At 50.8% G+C, this 14139-nt stretch overlaps 1 protein-coding gene across 1 annotated transcript in view; it reads right to left on the bottom strand.

Annotated features, from left to right (window-relative positions):
• Nucleotides 1-14139, bottom strand: part of IGDCC4 (immunoglobulin superfamily, DCC subclass, member 4) — an 82013-nt gene that overhangs the window by 49766 nt on the left and 18108 nt on the right. Inside the window, exons 5-7 of the mRNA XM_015427136.1 lie at nt 7807-7944; nt 5016-5171; nt 534-944 (exon numbers count right to left, since the gene is read on the bottom strand). Coding sequence (XP_015282622.1) covers nt 534-944; nt 5016-5171; nt 7807-7944 — 705 coding nt within the window. The remainder of the gene's footprint in view (nt 1-533; nt 945-5015; nt 5172-7806; nt 7945-14139) is intronic.

Raw genomic sequence — 14139 nt, 5'->3', positions numbered from 1 at the left:
GGAGGAGGAGGAGGAGGAGGAGGAGGAGATTGGATTTATACCCCACCCTTCACTACCCGAAGGTGTCTCAGAGCGGCTTACAAACTCCTTTCCCCTCCCCTCCCCACAACAGACACCTTGTGAAGTAGGTGGGGCTGAAAGAGCTCTTGACAGAAACTGCTCTTTTTCAAGAACAGCTCTTATCAGAACTATGGCTTGCCCAAGGTCATCCAGCCAGGTGCAAGTGGAGGAGTGGGGAATCAAACCCGGTTCTCCCAGATTAGAGTCCGCGCACTCAACCACGACACCAAACTGGTGCACTTAACCACTACACCAAAGTTTAAGTCCAGTGGCACCATTAAGACCAACAAAGTTTTATTCAAACGTATCGAATAAACTTTGTCGGTCTTAATGGTGCCATGGGACTTGAGCTACTTTTCCCAGTCCACAGTCATGATTTCAGGAGCAGATCTCTTAGGGTGCTATTTCTCATCATTCCAAAAAAACCCCACAAAAGGTTTGCGATGGGATCAAGACGAAGGCAAAGCACCTACCCAGAGATTTCTGGTAATGCAGGGAGAAGCCGATGATCTGCTCGCTGTTGAACTCCGGCCGTTCCCAGGATACTAAGACGGTCGTGCTGGAGAGCGAGCTCGCCGTCACTTGCTTAGGCGCGCTTGGCAACCCTTCCCGCACGATCACCACCAGCCGGGCAGTGGCGCACGCCATGCCCAGCTGGTTTTCCGCCACACACTGGTAGTAGCCGGCGTCGTCCATCCCGATCTGGTTGATGACCAAGGTGCCGCCGCTCTGGGCCTTCACCCGCCCGTTGGACAGGAGGGGCTCTCCGTTCTTCATCCAGTGGATGCTGGGAGGCGGCTCCCCTTCCGCCCGGCAGACGAACCTGGCCGTGCTGGCTCGGGTCCGGGAAATGGTTTCGGGTGCCTGGGAGATGGACGGAGGAGCTGCAGGGAGGAAGAATGACACTGATGTCTTTCTATCGTTGCTCAATAGAGAGCATTTTAACATACTGCGTCTGTGCCTGGTTTGCCAGTTGTACGGCTGTGGATAGGAAAGCACTCCAGAGAGTTATCATCACAGCCCAGAAGATTATTGGCTGCCCTCTCCCGTTCCTGGAGGAACTGTATAGCTCTCGATGTTTGAAAAAAAGCAAAGAACATTCTGCAGGGTTTGTCACACCCTGAACACTCCCTGTTTGAACTGCTGCCTCCGGGTAGAAGATATAGGACAATTAAAACAAGGACAAACAGATTAAAAAATAGTTTTTATTCGAGAGCTATTATTGCTTTAAAGGCTGTCTGAAATTGGATTATTACTATTACTATTACTGTTGTTGTTGTTGTTGTTATTATTATTATTATTATTATTATTATTATTATTATTATTATTATTATTATTATTATTATTTGCGTTTAGGGCGGAAAGTGGAGCCTTCTCCTGTAGAGAGCACAGAGTCGGAATGGCCTTTGGCCACGATTCTATGACGCCGAGAGAAACTCCCTGGGGAGGGAGTTCCAGAGTGCCACATGAAACTCGGTTTCAATACAAGATCAGCTCCAGGAAGCAGCAAATAATAAAAAGAAACACACGTGCAATGTGACAAGACAAAACATTTCGTTCGTTCGTCCTGATGTATAACGCGCTCTCCCCGGATCTCGCTCAGAGTGGATGACAACAATTTATGAACGTATCATTTAAAACCTTCTTTAAAAAAAATACAAAAATCAATGAGACAGTTACTATAAAATTTAAGAAGGCGTAAAACTTCACAGAGGGGGCAATATATACAACATATATAGAAGGGAAGGAAGGGGGGGGAGCAGGGGGTAAGGGAAGAGGAGGAGGACAAAGAAATTAATACCCTCCTTGAACAGATAGGCAAAATTACTGGGACTCAATCAGCCGTTTGAGTATCCCACACGCCCGTGGGGAAAATTTGGCAACCTTGTGGGTTATCTCCTAGGAGAAGTCCACAAGGAAGAGAGGGACATGAAGTTGTTCAGAGCGTGTCCAGAAGAGGGCAACCAGGATGGCGAGAGGGTTGGAGTCCAAGTCTTACGAGGAAAGGCTGAAAGAGTTGGGTCTGTTTAGCCTGGGAAAGAGAAGGCTTAGAGGGGACATGATTGCAGTCTTCAAGTATTTGAAGGGCTGTCATGTAGAAGATGGAGCGGATCTATTCTCTCTTGCTCCGGATTGCAAGACTAGATCGAATGGCTGAGCAGTGGCTGTCTGAGTGACAAGTGGAGTGCCTCGAGGATCTGTCCTGGGACCTGTTCTGTTCAACATCTTTATCAATGATTTGGATGAAGGAATAAAGGGAACACTTATTACATTTCCAGATGATACTAAATTGGGAGGGGAAGCAAATACAGTAAAAGACAGAGTCAGGATACAGGATGATCTTGACAGGCTGGAAAATTTGGCTAAAACAAATAAAATGAATTTGAGTGGGGATGAATGTAAAGTTCTGCACTTATTTATTTATAATTATAGGATAGGGGAGACTTGTCTTGGCAGCAGTATATGCGAAAAGGATCTAGGGGTCTTAGTAGACCATACACTGAACATGAGTCAGCAGTGTGATGCAGTAGCTAAAAAAGCAAATGCCATTTTGGGCTGCATCAACAGAAGTATAGCGTCCAGATCACACAAAGCGATGGTACCACTTTACTCTGCTCTGGTTAGACCTCACCTAAACGTCTTCAGTTTTGGGCACCACAATTTTAGGAAGGATAGAGACAAGCTGGAACGTGTCCAGAGGAAGGCAACAAAGATGGTGAAGGGTCTAGAGACCAAGTCCTGTGAGGAAAGGTTGCAGGAGCTGGGTATGTTTAGCCTGGAGAGATGATCACCATCTTCAAGTACTTGAAGGGTTGTCATACAGAGGATGGTACGGAGCTGTTTTCTGTTGCCAAAGAAGGTCGGGCCAGAGCCAAAGGGTTGAAATTAAATCAGAAGAGTTTTCATCTAAACGTTAGGAAGAACTTCCTGACCGTTAGAGCGGCTCCTCAGTGGAACGGGCTTCCTCGGGAGGTGACGGGCTCTCCTTCTCTGGAGGTTTCAAACAGAGGCTAGATGGCCATCTGACAGCCATGCGGATTCTGTGAACTTAGGCAGATCACGAGAAGGGAGGGCAGGAAGGGTTGCCTCAGTGCTTAGTTCTCGTGGCTCTTTCTTACATGCCCAGGGAAATGCCGATCACCACTTTGGGGATCGGGAAACAATTTTCCTCCAGGCCAGTTTGGCCAGGGATCCTGGGTTTTTTTTTTGTTGTCTTCTGGGCATGGAAGAGGGGGCCACTGGGGGTGTCGGAGGGGGAAGTATTTGTGAATTTCCTGCCTTGTGCAGGGGGTTGGACTAGGTGACCCTGGAGATCCCTTCCAACTCTATGGTTCTAAGATCAAGGGTACTAGACCCACCAGACTGAAGATCAGTTTTAGCCCGCAGGTGGGTGTGAGTAGCCACATGCGTGCCTCAAACCTTTTGGTGCCCCAACCGAGAAAGCCTTTCTTGGCTCGCTACCTGTCAAGCCTAAGATGGCACCAGCACCTCAGGCAGGGCCTCCGAAGATGATCGGAGTGAAGAGGTAGGCTCGTATGGGAGAGGGTGGTATATTGGTCCCAGGCTCTACAGGGCTTTCAAGGTCAATATCAGCGCCTTGAATCCAGCCTGGAAGCAAACCAGAAGCCAGCATAGATGAAACAAGACTGAAGTGATAGGGTTCCTACGACCCTATTCTATAAATACAGGGGTAAGATTTGAGTTACGGGACTGCGGTGGCTCAGTGGTTAAGACGCTGAACTGTAGACCGGAAGGTCGGTAGTTTGGCAGTTCGAGACCCGAGTGCCGCATGACGGAATGAGCTCCCATCTCTGGCCCCAGCTCCTGTCAACCTAGCAGTTCGAAAGCAAGAAATTGCAAGTAGATAAATAGGTACCACTTCGGTGGGAAGGTAACAGCGGTCTGTGCGCCTCGGCATCTAGCCATGTTGGCCACATGACCACGGAGAAGTCTTCGGACAGCGCTGGCTCTTCGGCTTGGAAATGGAGATGAGCACCACCCCCTACAGTTGGATTCGACTGGCTTTTGAGCAAGGGAAACCTTTACCTTTACCTTTCCAAAGATTTGAGTTAGGATTACCTCAGAAATCAAGATTTCCAGAGTATAAGGTTTAGAGAGTCAAAAGTTCCTTCTTTGTTAAAACACAGTTTAAAAATACATAAATACATGGCTCAGTTGTTGTAGCCCAAACTTTGAGGCAAGAAGAAGAGAAGAGATTGGATTTATACCCCGCCCTTCACTACCCAAAGGAGTCTCAGAGCGGCTTACAATCTCCTTTCCCTTCCTCTCCTTTCTTCTCCTTTCCCCTACAACAGACACCCTGTGAGGCAGGTGGGGCTGAGAGAGCTCTCTCGAGGACTGCTCCTGAGAGAGCAGCTCTGAAAGAACTTGTGACTGACCCAAGGTCACACCAGCAGCTGCATGTGGAGGAGGAGCGGGGAATCAAACCCCGTTCTCCCAGATTAGAGTCCGCACTCCTAACCACGACACCAAACACATCTTCTTCACTTAGCTATTGTGGAAAAGGAAAGGAAATTACATCATTCGTTCTATCTCCTTCTTCCTGGAACAGGCACCAGATCCTGACTACCTATTCATTTATTTCACTGATCCTGCCATTTTCTCCAGTGGCGATCCCATGCAGCTTACGCTGTTCACCTCCTCTTCTTTGTCCTCACAACAACCCTGTGAGGGAGGTAAAGCTGCAAGGGTGTGACAAGCCCAAGGTCACCCAGACAGCTTCCATGGCGGAGCGAGGATCCGAACCCGGGTCCCAGTCCAACTCGCTAAACACTATGGCACCTTGGCTCTGGGGCAGGACAGGAAGGCAGCACGCATGCTAGAAAAGAAGGCGGTTCTCACAAACACCGCTAGCTGGAGTTCACGGGCAGCACCAGAACAACTGGACTATTTCACAGACGTTGCACGGAAAGTCTTGGTTCTCTTGCCCTCACCAAGGACTCGGAGCTCAGCCGCGGCGGTCACAAATTGCCTGGTCTGGGGTTTATTGGCACGGCAAACGTACACTCCGGCGTGGTGGGGCTGGGCGTGAGGAATCACAAGGTTGGTCCGTCCCAACACGATCACATCGGTGGAAATGGGGTTCCCATCTGCACATGGAGAGGAAAAACAACAACCCCACCACTCAAACTCCAAAGCCAGATACTGATGCCGGCAAATGACAACCTACAACTTTAGAAGTGATCAAAGACATTTAAGAAGAAGAAGAAGAGATTGCTTTCATACCCCACCCTTCACTACCCGAAGGGGGTCTCGAAGCGGCTGACAATCACCTTCCCTTGCCGTCCCCACAACAGACACCCTGTGAGGGAGGCGGGGCTCAGAGAGCTCTGAGAGAACTGTGACTGGCCCAAGGTCACCCAGCTGGCTGCACATGGAGGACTGGGGGAATCAAACCCGGTTCTCCCAGATTAGAGTCCTGCTGTTCTTAACCACTACACCAAACTGCCTCTGTAGAAGATACTGTTATTACCAGGGGTCCTTTCCTGCAGGAGTGCACAGGAGCGGAGCTCCGGCAGTAAAGAGCCCAGGGGGTGGGCACATGCAACAAGCCCCGCCCCCTGCTCCCAGCAGCCCTCGGTCAGAGCAAGAAGCAGCCAGGTATGTTGCAGAGGCCCCCCCAAAAAACAGTCCAGTGTCACCTTTAAGACCAAGTTTTATTCAGGTACGAGCTCTCCCTCCTCTGTGAGGACAGATCTGCACGTCCCCCCCCCACCCAATAGCTACCAATCCAAGAGTCCAGTGGAGCCTGGGCGGTGGGTGTTGCCTTCTGACACACTTCCGGTGATGTCAGGGGGTGTGGCCTATGCAAATGAGTTATGCTAATGAGCTCCTGCACCTCTTTTTCTACGAAATGACCCCTGGTTATTACTATTTTAGCTTCCTCTGGCTTATGGAACCCAGTTCCTTCCTGCTGGAAAGAAGGGCCATGTTTGCCACAGTCATCTCCCATGTAGTCAGGGGACGCAACCAAGCGAAGATTACACAGACACTTCCCCTAATTAATCATGGAACACTCAGCAAAGATCCCAGCTTTATGGCAATAGTCTCAGAGGGCAGCCGGGTTGGCCTGCAGGAGAAGATCCAGATTCGAGTCCGGTAGCACCTTAGAAACCAACAAGATTTTCAGGGCAGGAGCTTTTGAGAGGCTCTGACTCTCAAAAGTTCGTACCTTGAAAACCTTATTAGTTTCTAAGGCAGTGGTGTCAAACATGCAGCCCGGGGGCCAGATCAGGCCCCCGGAGGGCTTCTCTCAGGCCCGCAGTGGAACTGGCTGTCTTCTGCTTCCAGTTCTGCTGCTGCTGCTGCGTCATCGCATGTTTGAAGCTTACAGATACTCATCTGAACAGCATACTCAGGATTGCAACAGGACAGACATTTTGATGCAATAATTCAGAGCAAGCGGTGTCAGTTATCAGACACCGTTAAATAAACAAAATATTGCAAGGGTGCTGATGTTTTAAGCATGTTTTTATTTTAAGTTAAAAAAACCCACCCTTTGTGTTTGTGTCCTTTATAAAGTTTATATCTCCACTACCTGGCATTACATTTTATGACACACGTGGCCCGGCCTGGCAAGCTCCCATTTATGTCAGATCCGGCCCTCAAAACAAATGAGTTCGACACCCCTGTTCTAAGGTATTATTGAGCCAATTTGGTGCCGTGGTTAAGTGCGCGGACTCTAATCTGGAAGAACCGGGGTTTGATTCCCCACTCCTCCACTCGCAGCGGCTGGATGACCTCGGGCAAGCCGTAGTTCTGTCAGAGCTGTTCTCTCAAGGGCAGTTCTGGAAAGAGCTCTCTCAGCACCACCTACTTCACAGGGGAAGAAGAACAGAAAGGAGATTGTAAACCACTCTGAGATTCCATAGCCAATCTCCTCCTCCTCTTCCTCTTCTTCAACTCGAATCTAGTTGTTTTATAGCAAACAGCTTCTAATCTACAATCTGGTCCATATGCCAAGCGTTTTGTTCCGTGCCGGATTTAATCCTTTCAAATGCCGTCTTCACCCCAATAGGGAAATGGCCATCTTACTTTAAAAACTGCCCCATTTCCCACTCCCCTGTGACTTCAACGGCCGCTATTCCCCCCCCCCCTTATAATCCTAAAGATAACCCACCGGTTATTTTTGCAAAGTGCCAACAGCTGGCCAGAATCCCCACCAGCCCCGTGGAAGTCCCCACAGAAGGGCCGTCCAAAGCCCAACCCAACCTTTCCAGCCAGGGGTGTCATTCAATCCAGGGGCCGCGACTAATTTTAGATCAAAAGGTGCCCAGTAACTGGAACTGCGTATCTTTTACAGATCAAACAATGTAAAATAAATTGCATGCTTTGTATCGCTTGAGATTCAATTGGCCGGCCTGGCTTAGAAGTCCCGCTCCACTCCGGCGCTGGTTCAGCCTCCGTTTATTCAGTTCCACGGAGTGTCACGCCCAGTGTTCTCTCTATGCTGAGCGAGTGTGAGCTAGCTCACAGTTTTTTAGCCTACGGCTCACACGTTTTTGTCTCCGCTCAGGAAGGAGGGCTCCAGAGCAAACTAATTTATGCCGCCGCCAGATCGCTCGCTCACCGCTTCAATACCAGTAGCTCACAAAGTAGAATTTTTGCTCACAAGACTCCACAGCTTAGAGGGAGCACTCGTCACGCTCCCCCGGAATAGGTTTTAAAAATGAAAGGTTCTCGAGCTACCCCCTGGGCGTCAAAAGGATGGTGCTCTGCATTTACCCTCCCGTATCCAAGAGACAAACGGCGTCGGATCCGCGGCAGCCATGCACTCCAGCACAGCGCTTTCCCCAACCGCCACGGTGGTGTTCTCCGGCGCAGCAGCTATGGCCACGTCTCCTGTGGTTGGTGGCTGAGTACCTAGAAAAAAAACCCATTTTAGAATTTTTCACTTTCAAAAAGCAGCGCAAAGTTCTACGCAGGCCAAACTTGGAGGTTACTCAGTTCAGTTCAGTTCATCGTAATTAGCCACTGGCCGTTACAAAATTACAAAACACAGAAATTGTGAACTAACTATGGGTTAGAGTCAGAATGTACAAAAATACCAAAGATCAGTAACAAAATACGACTAACTTAATACGGCAGCCTAAATAATGCCCCTTCCCGATGGCACCTTGGAACGTCTATTCTTTGCAGCGGAGGTTGCTCTACTCCCAGTTACTCTAAGTGCAATGTGTAAAGTGGGTTTCCCGGGTGTGACTGAGGAGGTTGCTTCGTTTCTTCAGGGTGCGATAAAGTTTCGTCAAGATAAGATATAGTGATGATTTGATGCTATTATTTAAATTGTAACGATTTTAAGTTTCTATTTCTTTTCCCCTCTTGTTATACGATTTGCCTTAGTTTATTCTGTATGCCGTTAAAGGTTTGATTTTGATTGGATTTGTGTAAAGGCAATCCTTGGAGGCCCCTCCAGGCTACCTGTTGGGGCAAACGACCTGAGCACAACACTGGTCTAAAGACTAACCCTACCCCTTTGTCCCCGAATCCTCCTCCAACACCACTGCTCAGAAGAAGAGGAAGAGGAAGAGGAAGAAGAGGGAGAGGAAGAAGAAGAGGAAGAGGAAGAAGAGGAAGAAGAAGAAGAGGAAGAAGAGGAAGAAGAAGAGGAGGAGAAGGAGGAGGAGATTGGATTTATACCCCGCCCTTCACTACCCAAAGGAGTCTCAGAGCGGCTTACAAACTTTTTCCCCCTCCCCACAACAGACACCCTGTGAGGCAGGTGGGGCTGAGAGAGCTCTGAGAGAGACTGCTCTTTTCCAAGAACAGCTCTTATCAGAACTATGCCTTGCCCAAGGTCATCCAGCAGCTGCATGTGGAGGAGTGGGGAATCCAACCCGGTTCTCCCAGATTAGAGCCCGTGCACTTAACCACGACACCAAACTGGAAACAAGTAATTATTAGCAGCACAGGCCTGTCCGAAGGCAGGGCAGGAGGCCGGCCAGCGGAGGCGTTTATAGCTCTGCGTCCTGCTCTTCCAAAAAAGCCCAAAGCAGCCTAGGTGAGGTAATTTCCATCCCATCCTCAGAACTACCCAGCAAGGGAGGAGCAACGGAGAGAGATAAGAGCCTCACCGGAGGCCGCCTTCCAGTTCTGTGGCCAAGCGGGAATTTGAACCCATGTTTCCACAGTCTGAAGCCAACGCTCTACTCACTACACTATACTGTCCCCTGTTTATGGAGACAGGCACACTGCAGTTGGTACAAGCACAGGCCCTGTGTAGGGAGATCTGGGAGCCTAAGATGGGTAAATAGATCGAGATGGGGCGCCGTGTTCGTCTGTCTTTTAGCAGCAGAAAAGAGCAAAAGTCCAGGAGCACCTGAAAGACGAAGAAGAAGAAGAGGAGGAGGAGGAGATTGGATTTATACTCCGCCCTTCACTCGGAGTCTCAGAGCGGCTTACAAACTCCTTTCCTTCCCCCTCCCCACAACAGACACCCTGTGAGGTAGGCGGGGCTGGGAGAGCTCTGAGAGGACTGTCCTTGAGAGAACAGCTCTGACAGAACTATGGCTTGCCCAAGGTCATCGAGCAGGTGCAAGTAGAGGAGTGGGGAATCAAACCCGGTTCTCCCAGATTAGAGTCCACACACTTAACCACGACACCAAAGTGGCTCTTTCCAGAAGAAAAAGAGGAGGAGGAGGAGGAGATTGGATTTATATCCCGCCCTTCACTACCCAAGGGAGTCTCAGAGTGCTTACAAACTCCTTTCCCTTCCCCTCCCCACAACAGACACCCTGTGAGGCAGGTGGGGCTGAGAGAGCTCTTGACAGAAACTGCTCTTTTTTCAAGGACAGCTCTTATCAGAGCTACGGCTTGCCCAAGGTCATCCAGCCAGGTGCGAGTGGAGGACTGGGGAATCAAACCCGGTTCTTCCAGATTAGAGTCCGCGCACTTAACCACTACACCATTCTCAAAGCACAATACCACCAATATCAAAAACGGCTCAAAAATACATCGTTTGTTGGCAAATGCAAAATATTCCGATGAGGACTGAGCATGACTCACGAGGCATCTGTGGAGAGCAGATTAGAGCCAGTGCAGGGCGAGGGGACGGAGAGAGAGGAGGAAATTTCAACCTAAGAGCTTCTAGAACCCTGGAGTGCAGGATCTGTGCGCATCTATGAGAGGGAATCTCCTCCAGGAGCACCCCACTGGTTCTGTTTACAAGCCAGCTGTCAGTCCGTTCTGCATCCTTCACATATTTTGCCCCAGTTGTGAATTTTTACGATGGAAAGACATATCTTGAGATTCAAGATTCTTTTCTTTTTTTTGTGGGTCAAGCTGCAATCTTATTACATTTTTACCTTCCGGAGAGTCCAGGAGAGGACACAGGCCGGTAGCCAGAAATATTTTTGGTGGGTGGGTGGGGGCACGTCAGTGATGACATCACAAAGCTCCCTCTAAGCTGTGGAGTCCTGTGAGCAAAAATTCTACTTTGTGAGCGACTGGGCATTAAAGTGGTGAGCGAGCGATTGGGCTGCTGCGTAAATTAGTTTGCTCTGGAGCCCTCCTTCCCGAGCTAAGACAAAAATGCGTGAGCTGGAGGCTAAAAAACTGTGAGCTAGCTCACACTAACTCAGCTTGGTGTCGTGGTTAAGTGCGCGGACTCTAATCTGGGAGAACCGGGTTTGATTCCCCCACTCCTCCACTCGCACCTGCTGATGTGACCTTCCCTCCTCCTCCTCCTCCTCCTCCTCCTCTTCCAAGAAACACTGCACAGCACCAGTGTAGTTAGTGCTGCTGGCATCATGTGACCAGAAGGGAGTGAAACTGACCAGAAGGGGGGGGGAAGAGGCTGGGGAAGGAAAGGGAAGCCCCCTTTGCCACTTCTGGTCAGTTTCATTCCCTCTCCGCCTGTCAGCAGTTAGGTTTAAATGGCCCAAACCTAACAGCTGAGGCAGGAATGAAACTGACCAGGGCAGCTACGGAAGGTGCTGGAGACCAGAAGGAGCCCGGGGGAGAGGATGGGGGGGAGGGCAGGAGGGGCAGGGCAGATTCAGGGGGGGCATCGCCCCAGGGAGCCCCACCGTGGCTATGGGCCTGAGAGTATGCATAGGCCTCACTCCCTTCAGCCTATCCACGCAACAATCTTGTGAAATAGGTTCGGCTAAGAGAAAGGTGACTGGACCAAAAATCAAGTCTGTGCGCTTCAGGACCGAGATGGGGATTTGAACGCGGGTCTCTCTATCGTCAAACACTTTGCCCGTCGCCCCACGCTGGCTCTCCCAAAGCCCACGCGGAAAGCAAATCTGTGCTTCCCTCTCACCCGTGCAGATTATAATTCATCGTCCTCATTAATTAAAATGGCTCCCCGCCAACCAGACGGCAGACGCTTCCCCGGACAACCCGATCGGATCAAAGCTTACAAACACAATGACGACGTAATGAATAAAATGTATGATTATCTTTGTCCTTCGTGGGCGGGGGTCCCTTTGTTGGCTTCCTCTGAACCGCGCAGCACATGGCGCCCATGAGAAAGTGCGGGGAGGGGGGGGAGAGGTTGAAACACGGTAACGCCAACTGCAAGCAAATCAGCCCTCTACAGAAGAGTGGAAGGGAAGGCCAGGCATTTCTCTCCCCCCCCCACCCTCTCCGGAACAGCTGCTCAGAGCTTGCAAACTCCTCCCAGGGGAGATTCTCGGAGGCTGAATAAGACTTCAAAACTCCTCCTCTGGAAAAGGGTGAGAAAGTTCACAGCGAAACACCCGGGCTGCTGCTGCTGCTCGGTCGCCTGGACTTCTCGGTGTCTCAAACCACTGACAGCTGAAAGCGATGGGCTGCCCCTCTCCCCTCCTGTAACCTTCCAGGGGAGAGTCTGCAGAATGTTGGGGGGGGGCACGACGATCCTGGCAGCTGCCATGAATCATAACATGGGGGGCACCTTCCTTGGTGGGATTACAGCACAGGGTTCCTAGGGAGGACTCGCCCAAGTATCCTATTTGCGCCGTCTGTCCCCGGAACATAGCCAAAGTCAATCCAGTTTAAAGGACGGCCTTCCTGGGAAGTTGGGGAGGGGGGGTGCTTCGGGACGGGGGGGTGGGCGTCAGTGCAAAATGCCTTGCGGTTGGATTGCAGAATTTTTCTCGGCTCAGTCCACCCCGGGAGGTTTCCAGCTGCAGCCAAGCTGCGCACAGTTTGAACTTCTTTGCGATTAACAGAACCGTCTAGCTAAGAATTGGTTCTTTGAGCTTCGGATCCGGTGGTTGCCGAAGGGATTTCTCGCCTAGCGATCAGACGCGTTTTGCTGATGGTCTGTTTCGCTGCCTACCGGGACAACAGAAGTCGATCGGGGATCTAGTGAACTTTAGAGTCTCCAGGTGGGGTAGCCATGTTGGCCTGAAACAGCAGAACAAGGTTTGAGTCCATTGGCACCTTTTAGGACCAACAAAGTTTACTTCTGGGTATAAGTTTTCATGTGCACGCAGCTATCTTCAGAGTTTCTCCGCAGACTCCCTCCCGGTCACTTTGTGCACGAAAACTTTGGCCTTCTAGTCTTCTTCCGCGTTCTGTCCTGCACTCTTTTCATCTCCCCTCTTTCATGCACATAAGATGTCCCACCTTCAGCCCCTTTTGTTCTCCTCACATCACAGCGTTTTCTTTACACCACAAGACGACTACCGTTGCATTAATGCGGCCCAGAGACCTGCTTTAAAAATGAAAAGACAGAAGGCAGCAAGCAGAGATTCCCAGGCGCTGACAGGCCCTCGAGGCAGCAAGAGATGCGCCATGAGACTGTCGCAGGTGCCGCCGCCGCCTGCCTCGTAACCTTCCGGAAGGCGAAGGCGTTCCTCGTGGATTGGGATTTAATATGCCGTTATTGGAGATGACACGGGAAGATTGCCACCGGCTGAACGTCATTTCAACTGACAGCCTTTAATCGCGCACCGTGATGGCATCCCACGGAAACGTGTTTCTGCCGTCAAGCATTTGTGCGCGCACCAAGGTAGAGACGGCAGGCAAGCAGAGCTTCTTTCTCCCCAAGAGACGGCAGGGTGGTGGCAGTGAAGGAAATGCTGGCTGAGGAGCGGCAAGGTCTGCAGGGAGAGGAAAGTGAGGACACCCCAGGCCTCTCCAACCAGGGCCAGCCCGAGATTTTTTTTGCACACTAGGCGAGGCTAGCTTGTGGGGGGGCCCCCCAGGTGAGGCTGCCTCGTGGCCCCCCCCCCCCCTCACCCAACACGGAGGCTCCATTTCACTCTCATCATTATTACCTGCCAAACTCTGCTCCAGGATTTCCTTGTTCATTTGTTTGTTTGTAAACTCCCCCCCCCCAAGAGGAGCTGCAGTGGCTCAAGTGGTTAAGACGCTGAACTGCAGGCTGTGGAAGGTCGGTAGTTCAGCAGTTCGAGACCCGAGTGTGCCGCATGACGGAGTGAGCTCCCATCTCTAGTTCCAGCTCCTGCCAACCCAGCAGTTCGAAAGCAAGAAATTGCAAGTAGATAAATAGGTACCACTTCGGTGGGAAGGTAACAGCGTTCCGTGTGCCTCGGCGTCTAGTCGTGCCAGCCACATGACCACGGAAACGTCTTTGGACAGCGCTGGCTCTTCGGCTTTGAAACGGAGATGAGCACCGCAACCCTAGAGTCGGACTCGACTGGCTTTTGAGCAAGGGAAACCTTTAAACTCCCCTAGGCCCCGGTGGCCAGAAAGTCATGCTGGGGGCAGGCGGGTGGCAGCAGCAGGAGCCTCGCTGCGCACCTCGGAAATCTGTGCCCTAGGTTGTCGCCCTAGTTGGCCTAGTGGAAGAGCTGGCCCTGTCTCCAACTTTGCTCCAAGTAAAGACAACAGGCAGACGTGATGCCAGTTCCTGCAAGCACCTCCTCCAAAACCCACCATTTCCACTTTACTCCTGACTCGAGCGGAGAGTACTGTGTGTTAGAGAAACAAGCAAAACTCTGCACCAAACCAAAGTAATCTTGACCCTGTCTTGAGAAAAACTGTATTTTTGAGCCTGTACAACCTGCTGCTTCTTTTTAAATAAAAACTGAGGTGCCTGGGAAACTCGGTTCCATACCCCCAAACCACTCTCTGTGTCGCCCGCCTCCCCCCCCCCCCCCA

Source organism: Gekko japonicus, unplaced genomic scaffold (assembly GCF_001447785.1).
Source record: "Gekko japonicus isolate JY-2015 unplaced genomic scaffold, Gekko_japonicus_V1.1 scaffold639, whole genome shotgun sequence".
NCBI classification, from domain to species: Eukaryota; Metazoa; Chordata; class Lepidosauria; order Squamata; family Gekkonidae; genus Gekko; species Gekko japonicus.
This window is presented reverse-complemented; position numbering and strand designations above follow the sequence as displayed.